This window comes from Lupinus angustifolius, chromosome LG18, assembly GCF_001865875.1.
Source record: "Lupinus angustifolius cultivar Tanjil chromosome LG18, LupAngTanjil_v1.0, whole genome shotgun sequence".
NCBI classification, from domain to species: Eukaryota; Viridiplantae; Streptophyta; class Magnoliopsida; order Fabales; family Fabaceae; genus Lupinus; species Lupinus angustifolius.
Window position 1 is genome coordinate 463,295 of NC_032026.1, and position 18,136 is coordinate 481,430.

General features: G+C 35.1%; 2 protein-coding genes across 8 annotated transcripts; one reads left to right on the forward strand and one right to left on the reverse strand.

Annotated features, from left to right (window-relative positions):
- Positions 6,612-10,273, forward strand: LOC109332768 (translin-associated protein X). Of its 6 annotated transcripts, none has more exons than XM_019567799.1 (8): positions 6,612-6,728; positions 6,863-6,990; positions 7,895-7,974; positions 8,424-8,565; positions 8,636-8,785; positions 9,054-9,255; positions 9,781-9,882; positions 10,030-10,273. In XM_019567799.1, exons 1-7 carry the CDS (start codon positions 6,656-6,658, stop codon positions 9,879-9,881), a joined length of 876 nt encoding a protein of 291 aa, XP_019423344.1. In that variant the 5' UTR covers positions 6,612-6,655; the 3' UTR covers position 9,882; positions 10,030-10,273. The 6 variants fall into 6 exon arrangements, with proteins under 6 accessions (XP_019423344.1, XP_019423340.1, XP_019423339.1 ...); XM_019567795.1 differs by having other exon boundaries at positions 6,635-6,728; positions 6,860-6,990; positions 10,018-10,273; XM_019567794.1 differs by having other exon boundaries at positions 6,635-6,728; positions 6,860-6,990.
- LOC109332767 (isoprenylcysteine alpha-carbonyl methylesterase ICME-like) lies at positions 10,982-17,934 on the reverse strand. 2 transcript variants are annotated; one of them, XM_019567793.1, is made up of 11 exons: positions 17,542-17,934; positions 16,051-16,127; positions 15,860-15,926; positions 15,703-15,786; positions 15,165-15,239; positions 14,007-14,108; positions 13,755-13,895; positions 13,362-13,427; positions 13,120-13,263; positions 12,551-12,641; positions 10,982-11,494 (listed from the first exon to the last, which is right to left on the reverse strand). In XM_019567793.1, the coding sequence occupies exons 1-11, from the start codon at positions 17,892-17,894 to the stop codon at positions 11,333-11,335; spliced, it is 1,362 nt and encodes a 453-aa protein (XP_019423338.1). In that variant the 5' UTR covers positions 17,895-17,934; the 3' UTR covers positions 10,982-11,332. The 2 variants fall into 2 exon arrangements, with proteins under 2 accessions (XP_019423338.1, XP_019423337.1); XM_019567792.1 differs by having other exon boundaries at positions 15,703-15,783; positions 15,857-15,926.

The following is an 18,136-nucleotide window of genomic DNA, read 5'->3' on the forward strand; positions in this document are numbered from 1 at the left end:
TTATTAAAGAACTTTTTTTTATTATTGTTATTATTTTATATTAACTATTTATTTTTTATTTTTTATTTCATTTTTTATTTACTGAAAAGTAACGAATAGAAGTAAAGTATTAAAACCAGTTTCACATTATTATATTTTTTTTAAGAGACTAATATCAAATATGATAAATTCATTATTTTATTATTGCAAAAATCACCATTTATTAATTTTTTATCATTAATTAATATATATATATATATATATATATATATATGTATATATCAAACAAAGAATATCATTTTGCTAATTATTTAATTACTTCGTAGTAAATATCAAGCAATTAATCTTAACATTGCCATTATTAATCAAATAATTTAACTTATAATTAATTTAAATAATTAAATAGTATATTTATCATAGATGGAAAGAGGTAATGTTTTGACTTCATTTATTTCCAATGTGTCATCTTTTTTAGGTACTATCAAGGATATTCTCTCACCCTTTTGAGTTAGGAACTAATCCCTTTCGGGGTTTCTAGCTACTTCTTCAAATAAGTGTCACTTCGAAGAATCGAATCATTACATTTTGGTTATCCTAAGGATCTAGTGAGACCTTACACCATTAAACAAACACTTTGTTTATCATTGGGTCATTTTTGAATGATGATAGTTTGTCACTTCTATTCAATTTACTAATTTGAAAATAAATAATAATTATAAATATTTTATTCACAATGGTTAATAAATGTAAATATTTTTCTCAATTAATTTAAAAAATATAAAAAAATAATCACATGTATGATGAATGATCATGTTTTTTCATTATTTTCCTTAACTCTATGTCATACTCATGCTATTGTTGAATTTATGCTATGCAATTTCTATCACATGATGTTTCTCCAGATCCTTAGCTTGACTTACTTGGGGACATTCATCCAGGTCTATCATTGTTGTTGTATACTTACAGGTCAGTCTTTGACAAACCGAGTGGACTACCCCCGAATAGATCTCAGAACCATGTTATTCCATTAATTTTGGGTAGCAAACATGTTAAGGTTCGCCCTTATTGATACCCTCATAGTCAGAAGACACAAATATAGAGTATGGTGGAGGAAATGTTGCAAGCAGGGATCATCACTTTGAGCACTAGTCCATTCTCTTCACTAATACTTTTGGTGAGAAAGAAAGATGGGACATGGTGTTTTGTACTGGTTATAGAGCATTAAACACCATCACAATAAAGGACACTTTTCCAATCCCAAATGTTGATGAGTTACTTGGTGAACTATTTGGCGCCAAGTACTTCTCTAAGTTAGATCTTCGCTCTGAATTCCATCAAATACTTGTATCCTTAGAGGATAGATCTAAAACATCTTTTAGGATGTATCATGGCCATTATGAATGGTTGGTCATGCCCTTTGGTCTCACTAATGCACTTGCCACCTTTCAAGGGTTGATGAGTATTGTGTTTCAAGGGTTGCTTCGTAAGTTAGTGCTCGTTTTTTATGACATATTCATATATAGTCCATCTTGGTCTGCCCATTTACAACACTTAAAAGCTATCCTAAACATACTCCAGCAGCACCACCTTTTTGCCAAATTGTCTAAGTGTCAATTTGGATTGGAAAAGATTGATTACCTGGGTCATACAGTGTCAGGTAAGGGAGTGGCAATGGACCAAAATAAGGGGTTTTCTTAGAATGGCAGCCACCGGAGTCCCTTAAACAACTTCGTGGTTTTCTTTGACTCATAGGGTATTATCAAAGATTTATTAAGGGGTATGCAGCTATTGTTGCCCCATTAATTGATCTCTTAAAGAAAGACAATTTCCACTGACAATCGTCTGCTAATGTAGCATTCCATAACTTGAAGCAAGCAATTACAGAAGCTCCTATTTTGGCACTTCCCAACTTTAGTAAGCCCTTCATTTTGGAAATGGATGCCTCTAGTACAGGTATTGATGTTGTTCTCATCCAGGAACATCATCCCATCGCCTACTTCTAAATTTTTTTTATCCATTCGGGTGTAGAAACAATCGACCAATGTGCGAGAGTTCAATGCCATTACGGGAGCAATAGCTAATTTTCGTCATTATCTGTTGGGACACAAATTTATTATCAGGATAGATCATAAGAGTTTGCGCAACCTTACTGATTAAGCTATCCAAACCCCTAAGCAACAAACATGGCTTCCTAAATTCCTTGGTTGTGACAATCTTGCTACAGGTGCACTTTCAAGATCCTTCTTTATGGCTATGTCTGCACCATAGTGGGGCATCATTCCAAAATTGCATGAAGCCATTGCTGCAGATCCCAAGTTATCTCATATATTGACCTCATGTACTCAAGGAAATTCCCCTCATCCTAATTATTCAGTTGATGATCAATTGTTATATTGGAAGAAAAGGTTGGTCATTCCTCCCAAACACTCTCTTGTCGAACAAGTGTTGCATGAATTCCATAACTCACCTATTGGAGGCCATGCAGGAATAGCAAGGACGATGGCTCGAGTTTCGTCCCAGTTTTTTTGGCAGAGTATGCAACAGGATGTTAAAACCTTTGTACACCAATGTTTGCTATGTCAACAAGCCAAAACCACCACTGCATTGCCTGTTGGTCTGTTGCAACCATTACCAATTCCAGATCGTATATTGGAGGACATAGTTATGGACTTTATTGTGGGATTACCTCCTTCCAATGGTTTCACAGTAATTATGATTGTCGTAGACTGTTTATCTAAATATGGTCATCTTGCTCCACTCAAGACAAATTATTCTAGCAAGAGTGTTGCTGAACTCTTCATGCACTCCATTGTTAGATTGCATGGGATGCCAAAATCAATTGTCTCGGATCATGATAAAGTTTTTACGAGTAAATTTTGGCAACACTTATTCCACTTGAGCGGCACGACTTTAGCTATGAGCACATCATATCACCAACAATCCGATGGTCAATCTGAGACACTTAATAAATGCGTGGAGATGTACTTAAGATGTTTCACAGTGGATAACTCAAACAGTTGGAGCAAGTTACTGTTATGGGCTGAATTTTGGTACAATTCCTCATTCCAATCTAGCATTTGTATGACCCCTTTCAAAGCATTCTATGGTCGTGATCCTCCCACAATCGCCAAGTATTCCTTGAACCCTCAAGAACCTCTTTCTCCGCAAAAGGTATTGCTGCAGCGTGATTTAACTCCCAGTCAATTGAAAAATAATTTGATTAAGGCTCAATACTACATGAATAAATATGCTAACAAAAAACGCTCACCCTTGGAGTTTACAATATGAGATATTGTCCTTGTGAAACTACAACCCTATCGACAACATTCAGTTGTCTTGCATAGGAACCAAAAATTGGGACTCTAATACTTTGGGCCTTTTCCAATAGTGCAGAAAATTGGTTTAGTCGCTTACAAGTTACTGCTTCCTCCAACTACCAAAATTCACCATGTTTTTCATGACTCCTTGCTAAAACCATGTAAAGGTGAACAAAGGAAGGGAGTATGGAATTACTATGAGAGAAAAAGAACTGCATAAGTGAGAGAAAAAGAATCACTAGTACTGCACTAATAGATTATATTTGGGAAATAAAGTGAGGATATAAGGAGGAAGAAAAACAAAGGAAGGGAGTATGGAATTACTATGACCTATTTCTTCTCTCTTTGGCCCTACCTCTCGGATTCTCTCTACCTTTCATTATTTCTTTCTACTTTTGTTAGTTAAATTTATGCACTCTTCTTCTTTGCCCAAAAGTTAGTTACTCTTCTTGTAAAGAAAAACATAGACATCAAAATAATACATCTCACAATACTTATTGGCCTCATTTTTTGTGCATTTAAATTGTATCTCTTATGATTCTCTTACAAATGTAGAGTCCTTTCTAGTCATAACACTTAAGTTGCTCAATAAATCCTTAGTTTTTTTTTCTTTTTTCATACTCATGTCCTTCTAGTCTTCTTCTTCTTCATGACTCGAATGTAGATAATTCCAACGATGCTCTGGTAGGGCTTTGAGCGGCTCCACCATTCTTGGAATAGCTCCAATCTTCTGGGAAGCCTTTCCCTGTTACACTCATGAGTTCAACAACACCTCTTATTCCTTGGAGCTTCTTGGGAGACTTGGATGGACCCTCAAGCAGAGAAAGCAACGAGACCCGTCCCTCCAGCCACCACAAACAAGAAGTCTTTTGCACAAGCTTTGAGATCCTCTTGTGACATAGATACCTCTCAACTACCTCAACCCTGTATCAAAGGGGATGTTATTGCAATCAAAATTCTTGAAGAAGATTACCAAGTAGGTTTGCTAAGATGCAAAAGTCATCTTCATGGAAGAATGATTTTGTCTAAGGGAGACACACCACTTAAGTTTGCGGAGCTAAAGAGCAAACTAACATGTGGAGCATGATTGGAAAATGGTCAATGATATCCCTTGGGAAAGGATTTTATGAGTTCTCTTTCTCTTCTCTGGAAGACATGAGAACTATATGCTCGGTTGGCTCTTGGAACCTCAAGTCTGGTTTCCTTCGACTCTTCCTTTGGTCTCCAGATTTTAACCCAAACTTGCAGAAGCAATCACACACTCAGTGACAGATCAAGATCTATAACCTTCCTCATGAGTATTGGAGCCTTCGCATTATTTTCTCCATAGCAGGAGGTATAGGAACTCCAATTTCCACGGATGAAGCCACCCATACCAGATCCTTTGGTTACTTTGCTAAAGTTATAGTGGAACTTAACCTTAAGGCTGATCTTCCTGATCAGATCCTTGTGGAGAGGGAAGGATTTGCTTTCTTTGTTTCCATTGAATATGAAAACCTTCCTAACTTCTGCTAAAGGTGTCATGTTATTGGCCATGCGGTGCATCAATGTAGAAAACCAAGCAAGAAAGCTGAGGCTGAAGTCATCCCTAAATTTGGCCAGAAAAAACCAAAACTGGTGGACAAACCTGTAAAGGAAAAGGAGATTAACGACTTGGTTATCAATCTGGATATTGATAAAGGGGGTGAGCATAATGTGCAGAATATGGAAAAGTTAACCATCTCACAAGAGCCAGGGGGAACCTGGAAACTCACTTGGAGGAGGAGCTATTGGCCACAAGAGTGGAAAATTCCATTCATGAGGAGGAGGAGGATGAATCTTCCAATGAGAACATAATTGTGCAAGAAACAGCAGACCTTATCCAAGTTGCAGCCAATGACATCCGCATTGTTGGTATGGCTGATGATGAAGCCACTGAATAAGTTGAGGAGGAATTCACCATAGTCCTTAGTAAATCTCAAAAGAGGAAATTGAGAAAGAAAGAACAATCTGAAAAGGTGTATCATACCCGAAAGGGTGGTTATCTAAACAATCCTAAATGAAAATTCTGTTTTAAAATTGCAGAGGAATGGGTAACTTGAAAACTAAGTTAACCCTCAATAATTTGTGTCTGTCTCATAATCCAGATTTAATTTTCTTAACTGAACCAATGATTATCCCATACATGATTAAAACCAATTTCTGGTCTGCTCTTAATCTCAAGCTTTTTGTTGTCAATAATAGGGAAAATCACATTCCTTCTCTTTGGGGCCTTTGTAGCCCTGGTTTGGATCCCTCTATATTAGCAATCTCAAATCAACATATTTCTATTTCTTTGTCTATGGAAAATAAGAACCTAAATGTTTGTGCGGTTTATGCTCACACAAATCATGTTAATAGAAGATCTTTGTGGCTGGGATATTCAAGCTGATTTATTAGCTACTCAGGGGCCATGGTGTTGCATTGGTGATTTTAATGCCACTTTGGGTGTTGATGAGTGTAGAAGTGCAACTCTTCCTTCTAGAGCTTCAACAAATGAGTTTCTTTCCTTCATTAACAGTTCAACTCTACTTAATATCTCAACTTTGGGGGCTCAATTTACCCGGACTAATAAAAGAAGAGGGAATGCTTTAATTGAAAAGAAGCTTGTTAGATCTTTATGTAATGAGGATTGGCTGAACCTTTGGTCCCAAGTTTCTTGATGCACTTTGCCTGGGATAACCTTTGATCATCATCCCTTGTTGTTCAGCTCTGCTTCTACAACCACTCCTAGGATTTCCTCTTTTAAATTTCAAAAAATGTGGCTGCAAAACTCAGATTTCAAAAGGTTAATAAAATAGCATTGGCACACTGATGTTATAGGTTGTCCTATGTTCATTCTGAGCCAAAAGCTTAAAAGGCTTAAGAAGGAGCTTAAGCATTGGAATTACAATGTCTTTAGCAATATTCATCAAATGGTTAAGATGACTACAACAAGTTTGGAAGAGGTTTTTTGGAAGCCCTTACAGTGGAAGAGGTTTTTTGGAAAGATAAGGCTAGGATCAACTGGCATATTGATGGTGATAGAAATACTACATATTTTCACAAGATTACTTCAATCAGACAAAAAACAAAGAAATGCAAGTGAAAATCGGGACGTAATAAATGCAAGAAATGCCTTTTTCTCTATATTTTCTATTGTTTTTAATATATGTTTTTGTTATTTTCTAATGTGGTTCAAGTGAAATTCAAGAGTTCTATTTATTACTAAAATGGAAAGATGATAAAATGATAAATTATATATGAAATCACTCTGTCCATCGAACGGTTTAACCATTTAAAATAGGTTAAACCTAATAGCAAAGCATATATTATAATCCAGGGAGTGATAGAAGTAACAGATGTCACATTCTTTGTCTTCCCTTCACAGAATTTCTCTCTTCATGGCATCCAAACCCCAACGCCTTCATCAAAGTAAACTAACCCTTTTTCTTTCTCTCTCTGTATTTGTTTTTGTTTTCTGCTAGGCATTCTATCAAACACTTCTCGTGCGTAAGGAACACTAACTCACACACTTGTTTTGTTTTTGATTCTGCATTTTTCAGCAATTGTTGGTACCAACTTGCAGAACTCAGCAAAGAGGGCAAGAACAATGGCTACTTCTTCTGAAGCAACAACTGAGTCCTCTCCTATGAAGGATGCTTTTACCAAATATGCTCAATATCTCAATGACCTTGTAATGCTTCTTCTTCTCATCTTTTTTCCCCACTTACCCATTTTAAAATGTCCCTTATTTTAGATTCAAAGTTTCAACCTTTTTTCTTTAATTTTGATGCAATAACTATCCCCCTTTCAATTAGTTAAAGTTAGCTAAAGGGTTTTTTTCTTTGCTATGAAGTTTGAAGATCAGTGATTCACATGTTAGAGAAATGGTTCTTTTCATTTAGGGTTGGATCGAATGGTCTTTAATTTCATCCGTTAAATTCGTGACCGGACACCATTTTTGTCTAGGAGTCGTGATAACAATACAAATTCTGTTTAGTTCAGAAGTCGTGACAACAGAATACGACTTTTGCTTAGTTTAGAAGTCGTTATAGGTCATTATGACTTCTACACTAATGTCGTTATAGACCACTTCTACACTGAAGTCGTTATATGCCATCACAACTTCTATATTGAAGTCATATTAGCTTTTCCTTCACCAAAAGTTGTATTACATCATCACGACTTCTACACTGAAGTTGTATAATGCCACAACGACTTCTAAAAGGTTCACAAACAGTAACAAGTAACCAAATTTTTTCATCCAACACCTATAAAGCAGTTCGCATTTTAGCTTTGGCCTTTCATTTCGTCTTCCTCCTATTAACTGACTTATGAGGTTATAGGTTCCTCCTATTAAATGGCGAGATATGAATTGTGATTGAGCAGGTTTAAACCCCCAATATGTGCTCCATCCCTTTCCCCCCTCCCCTTTTATGACCTCCTATAAGCCTTGCTTCCCCTTGGACTGAATAAAATAAAATAAATATGGAATTCAGGTAGCCATGAATAATCAGTAATGTCAGCTCCTTTACAATAGGACTACATGGCCATGTTATTGGTTGTTATTTTGATACTTTGTAAAATTATATTTGTAGAATGACAAACGGGAAAGAGTGGTTAAAGCAAGTCGCGATATAACAATGAACAGCAAAAAAGTCATATTTCAAGTGCACAGGTTACCTAGCCTTTTTCCATTCCTCTCCTTTTTATTTATGCTCATGAGTTTGCTGGATCTTTAATTGTTTCGTGTGCTATATTGGATCAGGTGAATTACTTAGAAACTATCTTTTGTATGGTCTTTTATTGGATTTATTTATCCTCAGTGCCTTGTAATTTTTGTACTGCAATGAGTGTTTTCGGTTTGGGTTGTGTATCTTATTGTATTACCCTCGCATTCATAGTTTAGATTTATTTTCTCGCTCTATGATTCTAAATCCATGAGTAGAATGAGTAAGAAGAGTTTTATATCATAACAAATTTTCCCTAAAAGAATATAAAATATAAAATAAATGAGTCCATGTTGAATTGAGTTTGTGATGGCCAATGATTTGATGTTGCATGTAATCTTCATTTTCGTGACCCTGATGGCATTACCAATTTACCATATTTTAATTTCTTAAAAAGGTTGAGTAAATACAATAAAGATGAAGTACTTGAGAAAGCAGAAAAGGATTTAGCAGCTGTGACAGATCAGTACATTTCTCGACTAGTCAGAGAATTGCAGGGAACTGATTTTTGGAAGCTAAGACGAGCGTACTCACCGGGGGTATATTTCGTGTAACTTCTTTGTTGAGGAAAAAGGCATTTTTCTCTGACACAATCTTGGGTGATTGCAGATACAGGAGTATGTTGAAGCAGCAACATTCTGCAGTTTCTGTAAAAATGGAACTCTTTTGAAGCTTGATGAGATAAACAACACATTGTTACCGCTTAGTGATCCATCTATTCAGCCGCTGCAGATAAATATCCTTGACTATCTATTAGGGGTGAATTTTCTTTTACCTTTTATTGTTATCCATGTTGGTGATTTATTTTATTATTTATAGTAGATAACATACAAGCTACAACAATTAAGAATAAGACCCAATTGTACATACTTTTAGAAGTCTTGATTTGTTGTGATGATCTGAGCAATTATGTTGGTCTTTTCTTTTTAATATTTTGAGAATCTTTATATGGAGATTAAGCACACATGCAATTTAGGATTGCTTTTTCCGCCCCTTCCAAAAAAAGGTGCTCAATGTTCTTTTACAGATTGCAGATTTGACTGGAGAGCTGATGCGTTTGGCTATTGGTAGAATATCAGATGGAGAGCTTGAATTTGCTGAGAAGATATGCAGATTTGCACGTGATATTTACCGGGAGCTTACACTGGTTGTCCCACATATGGATGCTAGTTCTGATATGAAGACAAAGATGGATACAATGCTCCAAAGTGTCATGAAAATAGAGAATGGTATTCACTTTCAAAATACTGCTTGCAAGACTAATGTTTCTATCTACTCAAGTTTGATGCCTTAAAATCTTACTAGAGATAAATATTCATCCAGTGATTGCTTAGAGGGTGAGCCTCAGCGCAACTGCAAGTTGCTGCTTTGTGACCTTGATGTCAGAAGTTCAAAATTTGAAAGTCTTGTCTCTTGTGGGGTAAGACCGTAAGACTACATGCATATATTTTACCCATGCCCCACCAGGTGGGAGCCTTGTGCATTAGGCTACCATTTCTTGGTTGGAAAAAATATTCCAAATCTTCTTACTTAATTAAATTGGTTCTTCATTATTTGAAGAGATTCTTTTCTTAAGCTTATTATATTTAATCCTTCAAATTTGTTCCTGCCTCCTCTGTAAAATTTAGCTTCTTGTAATAGTAATTAGGACCAAACACCAAAGTGAAGTGAGATAGATAATACTGTTTACAAGGTCTTCTCATATACACATTACTTTTTGCATCATGTGTTGTTGACATATGTTCTTTATGTAGCTTGCTTTAGTGTTCGTGTGAGAGGATCGGAGTATATTCCACTTCTCGGATCCAATGATCCAAGTTCATTCTTAGTGGGAGTTCCTGATATTGAACTATGAGGTACCTTAATTACTCTCAGTCTGAGTTCTATTTGCTATTTGTTCTTTTTCTAATAAAAGGAGGTTTCCTTATCTTATACCAGTTATCTGTTGTATGCTTTGTGTGATCGATATAGACGCGCAACTACTCCACTAGAAGCCTGCGCAGGTTGATGTCACTGGCATGGATCGATTTCAACAATATTTCTTATAAGCAGCAGCTGATTATCAGAGAAGAAAATTTGCTGCTGGTTCTTATCAAAAAATGGCATGTATGATCTGCAGATGTTAGTGTAAGCTTGTAGTATATCTCCTGAGATTAAAGAAACCATTATCATGAAGTTTGAATTATCCTATCATGTGAACATTTCAGTTGCTTTTTCAGTTTATCATAATATCTAGCAACTATATAACTGTGCCTTTGTCTTGGTGGGGCTGGGTAATGCACTTAAATGCTTAGAGCTGGAAATTCACACCATCTTATCACTTTTTCTTCTTACATTATACAACTAAGATCAAATCAGTTTTGTGCTTGTTTTGTTGCCTACCTCCTTCATACATTAAGTTTAAAGATTTTTGCATAAAATAATTTGCAGTGGCTGTGGAGGCTTCAAAGTGTTTGTGAAATTAAATATACTTATGTGTTACATTAGGATTAATGTTAAAAACTAATAAGAAATATTAGAAATAATTTTATTTACATCATTTTTTAAAATGAAATATTTGACTTGATTGTAACCATGTTTTAGAATTATAAACAAAAATAGTGATTATGTATTTGATCCTCACAATAACATTTTCGTAAAAATTAAATTACTTTCATAATTTTTTAAAATTTTAAATAAAAAACAAGTAAAATCGACCAATATAATTACATAACCAATTTAACTATTATATTGTATTAATATGATGATCAATTTTCTGGTTGAACCAGCTAGTACAGTCCAGTTTTGAAACTATTAGCTATAGCTAAAGCATTCACCATAACTTTTCTATCCACACTGAATCACTAACACTCATAACTATTTGTCATTCCATATTACTCTTTACCCAAAAAATATCATTTCAATCAAGATACATAAGGATTGAGCAATGTTTCTTAACAATGATTCATAAGCCAATTCATGTAAGCCAAATATGTAGATTATAGAATTGCAATGTTAGCCTAAGCTAACAAACAGAAACATTCACAGAGAATACACAAAGTGCCCCATGTATATAAAAGAACACATGGCCTAAGTTATGACATTCTTCTTTAACTGAATCTAACCATTATAATCTTCTAGCATACAAATTCCATGCATCTTAGTGCATTTAAAAATAATAATTCTATTACCCCAAATGTTAAATCCTCAAATACTAATGAAATAACTTGCAGAAATATAGTCTGCTAAACCTATCATGATCAGAAGTAATCTAGCCGGACGCGATAAATGTACACGGAAAGAAATCAAGAATACTATATTTGCTGGCTAGAAAGGACTGACAATATGAGCCAATCTTAACATGAACTCGGGTACAAGGCGTCTCCTTGGAGGAGCTGCTGCATCTTTGGCAGAGGCCTCAGCATCACCAGCATGAATATAGGCTACTAAGTCATCAAATAAATCGTCTTTGCCGCCCCTCATTGGATCCTGAAAGCGATAGCATTTGAGATAAATGGCTACTTAAACAAAAAGATAAATCATCCACAACAAATTACAACAGAAAAATTGGCAAAAATCACTCCATGAGAGAAAATTTATCAATAAGCTAAATTAAGAAAATGTTGGCAAGAGTGAAAATGTGCAATGAGACAGATACTGAGATATAATAAGGTAAGATGAGTAATATATTTGGTTAAAGTTCTTCATGCATGAAGCTAGCCAAGCACACTTTTAACTTTAAGCTAACAATAATATTAGGTTCAAGAGAATAAGGACTTTTCTAGGGACAAATTATGAGGACTTCACCAGCTCAATAGAAAAAGAGAACCTGGCCCAAGACTTCAAGGACAGTGAGGAACCAATAATGGAGGACAACCATCAAGATGAGACCTTATATGGGGCAACTAGGCCACATGGAGGAGTCACATGAGAGGCCTCTAAGGAATTGCCGAATAAAAGCTGTGGCTGCTAACAAAAATTGCATGCCAAGCTCAGACAGTTTCTAAATTCGACAAGGGACTTTTTTGGGCCAATGCAGCCCACATTATCCTAAGCTTTGTGGTAGTTTAAATCAAATAAATTGGTGGGTCCATACTAGCTAAAGTGTGTGCCTAAGACTTCAATGTATTATCAACAAACAATGTCTTAAACCTTAATGTAACATGTCAAAGTTTGAAAGTAGAAGTGAAAGTTAATGAGGAATGAAAGCTTAATTATTAAAGTTTTGTATCTTCCCAAAATAAGTGCTAACAAGAGCACAATGTAAGTATTGTAAAGATGATATGGTTGTATTGGATGAGCAATAATGTAAGAAAAGACAAGATCAACAATGAAAAACAAGACAGAAAAAAGTAGTGTATTGGTTGTTATTGTTGTGTGTGTGTATATATATATATATATATAATTTTTCTCATAGATTATTGCGAAATAACGGTTTAGAATTGAAACTGAAAACAAATTTCTGCAGTCTAGAAAGGAAACGGTTGAGCACGAATGTCTCTGCAGTCAGAAGAAAAGAGAGTGAGAAGCAGGGTAGTCAATTACCTGGACAAAAACATCTGTATGAGTCTTCCCTTCATATAAAATTGTTTCGGCTCTGACACCAACTTTTTTAAGAGTTTCACTAAATGATTTACTGTACAAAATAACATGTTAATAGTCAAGCAGATGAAAAATATGAGGAAATTTTGAAAGAAAATGCTTCAGTTTAGAAAGAAGCTGTGTAGTTGGATTTTAATGTTAATTTCAGTGCTTCAAAGTCAACTTTAGCCGATGTAAAAGCAAAACATTATCAAGTTGAGATGTCTGTCTATATTTTCAGCTGATGCACAAGTCATCCTCTTGTTCTTTTCACATTATTAATAACAACTTCAAGTTAAAATAAGTCGGTCATCGCAAACTTAGATCTTTCAATAATTCAGCCTGATTATACTAAGCTTGGCGATTTCACAATACTTAGAACAATTAACACTCCCTGCGCCTCCTAGATAGGCACCCTCGGGCTTATCTCGACCCGAAACTAAAAACCGTAACAAATTCATGGGCCAATATTGTTATATTTCCCTTTTCTATAGTTTCAAAAATTCGAAAACCCTTTTAAAAAAATCTCAAACCTGGAATCTGATGGTATGGAGTAATCTCCAGTGCCATGAAAAAGAACTACGGGAGGTAACAAAGAAGCAGCATTTGCAAAGTTAGGAGCTTGAACCGTTACTTCTGGAGAGAACCGGTGCAAGGATTCCTCCCCTTCCATTATGCTGTAAGATATAAACTGTCATTTAAATGTCTAATACACTGCAAAGCAGAGAGTCGTGTCTTAACTAAACAAGGACTCGTGAGAAGATGAATGACATACCTTAAAAAGATGGCACGATAAAGGCCTCTGCTATGAAAATGATCTATTAGTTTATACAAATTATACCTGCATCGATATCAGAAGGAAAGCGAGCAAATAAGTTACGTGAATTTCGGTGTTAAACAACATTGCATCAACAGTAAGAAGCAATATAAAATCAAAGCTGAAGAAATATTAGTTATTGCATAACTTTTAGGTGGACTTATGCCACTAAAATTTGAAAATATTAAACAACCTCCATATATGATTGACTTCAATTTGAAAATTAATAAACCGTAATTCAGTAACACCTACAACAGTTAAATTACCCTAATTTTGGTAAATCAAAATGTGTTTGTAACATATTGTTAACATGAAACATAACAAAGTTGTAAGGCACTTCATGCAAATTACCCTCCAGATAAACCAAAATATGCCTTAATCTGAGAGAGACTCCAAGAAGAACTCTCTCCTTCACCGGCCTCCTCGATTGCCTTCTCCACAAGTGCACATGCAGCAATATGTGCCCCAGCTGACTGCCCCATTAGGTAAATTCTACGCAAAAAAAAAATACAACGAAACGTGAGATTCAACTAGCCCTCGGATAAAGAAAAAAGAGAGCCTTTAATGAGGAAATTTTGGAGTTGAGAGATCGATTATATTAACCTGTTAGGGTCACCTCCATATTCAGCAATATTGTTGCACACAAATGATATACCTCGAGAAGCATCGGCTACCATATCACTGATGGTTACCTGAGGAAAATTTCTGCAAGAGAAGATGTCAGACAACATTGCGATAAGAGGAATGCACTCACAGCAACCACTCTGCTGAGGAAATACCTTAAAATTAGATTTTGATTAGAAAAACTGAAACAACAAAAACCGAAAAATTTGTAACGAAAGATACTGAAGCGGTATTCAGGAAGTTAATAATTATGACAATATGACTGACGTCTTAGAATGGTAGTAATGAGAAAGCTAGGAGCCATAATGCTGCATGAAGACACTACCAACTAAATATTTAGATCATTGATACTAAATTGCATGTGCTGTATGTTATCCATCATAAGGGAAATGAATCAACCTAACCTTCCAGATCCGTAAATTTGAAATGAGAGGTCCAATGTACCACATACGGGAAGTTCAAAATCCCATTTTTAAGTATATGGTATTAGGATATGAAAAATAATTAATTGCTATTAGCACACACAAAAATAATAGCTTTCCCGGTAAATTCATGCAACCTCAGTGAACATGAATGGTGGTTTAGAATAAGGATACCCCAAAAAATGGCATATATAATTGAATAGCAAGCCTATTGAAAACACATGCCACTGACAATGATGAGTGATTAACTATAACTTATTTACAGAGAACTCGAGAACGGAATTCTAGCACCTAGTGAGGTAAAGTCTCCGTTGCTGGTTGTTGTTGTATTAATTTACTTAGCAATTCTAATGGATATGGGAAAGTTTTCTAGCAAGGATAGCTCCTTTTTAGGAAACCATTTAGATTGAAGATCGAACAATTCTAATATGAACAATGATATTGGATTAAAAAATTCTAGAGGGTTTTGAAATCGGATACGTTGATGCACAACCATAAGAAGGATGGGTAATGAAACTCTGACAACAACGAACAATGAAATGCTTTAAACCATCAACTATAATTTTGAAACAGGAACAACAGAAAAAACTGCGATAAAAAGTAAATCCATATGCCAGGAACAGTCCAAGACAAAACCAATAGCTAACACGCTGATCACTATGCTACAATGATAAAGCAAATTACTGTCGGAAGAATGAGGGAAGAAAAGAATTACCTGTAATCTATGCATGCTACAATGATGTCTCTTTCGGATAACTGTTGACCTAAAAGAGAACCCCATGCTTTGTTACTGCACAAATACAAGTATTTCAAAACTTGTACGAACTGAATTGGTATGTCGTGACAAAAACACACACACACACTCACATATACATGTATAATTGCACATGGTATGATAAATATGAAAAAAGATGAGCATGAAATTAAAACTCCTCCTCGGTTAGAACATTATCAACTTATCAGCCTAATCCGGCATTATATGGTTCAATTAATTTCCGTTGCTCCTCAATAAATTGAAGCCTTCTTACCACCACCATAAGGTAGTCGAGTGTTAACATGTCATCTTTAACAAAGCTTGATGTTTAGCATAAACGAAATCATCCAATAGGAGGAAAAAAAATACGAATTGAAGCTCATAATTAACATTTAACTTCATGAACAAGGAATATCCTCTCAATCAGAAAATAACATCAATGCTTCCTCCATAATTCTATAAAATAGCAAATTTGAAATGAAGCATGGACATCACATACCCGATAGTCCAGGCTCCACCGGTAACAAAAGCAACAACCGGTTTTGGACCATCGTTACTTTTAGGTAAATACAGATCAAGCCTGCAAAAGAAATAAGCTATTAATCAAAATCACAACAGCTATAGGTATCTAAAAATTCAGAGGGAAATCTCACTTATTTCTTGGTTTATCTCCAAAGACTATGCCTCTGCGTATCTGACTGGAGAAGAAATAGTAATATCCAACTATAAACAGAAGGAAAATGTTTATGCTCCGACAATGACCATTGTTAAGTGATACTAATGCATTCAAATCAGAATCTTGGACATATATGCATATAAAGGATGCAAAAGATCACTGAATTCAAACCTTGAAAAAAGCCTGGTATAATCAGTACCGCATAGCAACTAAGGGCAAGAAATCTTGTAATCCATTTATAGCCTACCCTGAAGAAAAATAAACGGTAAAAGCATCCAAAACCAAGTTATTTGAAGATATCAATGTCAAGAAACAAATAAACAATAAAAATAGATGATTGATTAAACTATCACGCATCTAGAAACCATAATATTGTGTAATTGACCTATTATATTCCGTTTTCTTTGAAAAACATACTGAAGCACTCAATTGTTTACAGGTCAATTTGCACATATAAAGATGATTTTTTTTCTGTACAAAACCTAATACTGTGAGTTCTTGAAATATCTCTACAATACATTATACTTCTTCGGTGTTTCCACATTTCTTTTGCGTCCCTCTCTGTATCTTTGGATCTCTCTAACAAACAGCATCTCAAATTATCTACACCCCCATATGATTGCATTGTACTTGTACTTCACCTAGCTTACTAAATATACAAACAGAGACAGGGAGCCTAACGAAAACATGTCTGAGCATCTCGTATCCCATCATACCGCAACCTTCATTCTCTCTCATAATGGCACCCTCGTATAACTCTAATCGTTCCTGAATGGTCAACCGAGATCTGCACCCACCACGGGGCAACTCTAACCATTGAAGATGCAGATGTGCTATCAACAACCGACTCATTAATGCTGCATTGCTTCCAGAGCAACCACATAAGTGGGACTTTGCCAGTCACAACTCGTCTGAGGCAAGGTCATAGGTAATCCAATTATACCTCGGATCTAGAAGAGGACAAGACAACAACCTAGCGTGTAAATGCTAAAAACATTATAGACACCAATCGATACTCCGGTTCTGCTTTTCTACTCCATATATAAACATGTCTCAAATATTAGATTACCAAAAAATTTACAATCCAAATCCCATGAACCCAAGTTCAAAAATTGACAACACATCAACTGATTAAAGTATACAATATACACCACCATTCAACATTACAGACAACATAAGCGCAAAGTAGAATCTCCAAGAAAACTAACAAATTAACAGTAACAAAATGATTAAAGATCAGGTCCAACTTTTCCTCCTATACAAATGAACTGGTTTGAAATCATTGACATGTAATATATGAATAACAAACCTAACAACAGATTAACCAAATAACAAGTTTCTTTACACATGAGCAACAACCAAGCACCAATAAGTAATTGGGTCAGCTACATGGATCAAACAATCGCGTGTATATATACGAAGTCACGAAACATTTGAAATTAAGCTCTTCATAATAGTTAAACCAATAAATTTTCTTCGATTTCTCTCTACCTCAATATGATCTAATCCCTTCACTTGGATAAATCGTGACGACTCTCGACACATGTGAAAACCACCTAAGACGAGATTCTATCATTTAAATTCCGACCATAATCGAGTTTCCTCTCTAATACATTAATTCATAACTTATAAGGTAAAAAAGAAAGGAATGAAATTTGATACCCAAGATAAGTTAAGAAGTTGAATCCAAGGCGAGTGAAGAAAAGGGTATGAGAAGAAAGATGATTTTGAAAGGAAGACTTAGGAAGAGTTGAAGTAGAAATAGTAGACAATGAATCTTCACTGGTGGCACGTCTACGTCTGTTATTATTGTTATTATTGTTGTTGTTGAAGTCATTGAAACTTGAGGACCTTGAAATGAGAGGGTTTATGGGCATGATCATGTTCATGTTCATGTTCATGTTCATGTTATTGTTATTGTTTTCATTGAATGATAAAGTATTGGTAGTAGTAGAAGAAGGGATAATGAGAGTAGTTAATGGGTCATCATCATCATCATCATTTTTGTGAAACATTGTTGGAGAGAAAGAGATTGATGAATCTAGTGAGAATGCATTTGGGTTTTGGAGAAAATGTTGATTTATGGAACAAGATGAAGATGGAAAGAGAGAAAAGGTGAAGGCTTTATTGTTGATTGGGTTTGGTTCCCACAACTTGAATAAAGACATATATAATACTTTACATACTTTATTTCCAGAGATAGGTATATTTATATTTTTTTATACTATCGACAAAATTTTAATTAAAATTAAATTTT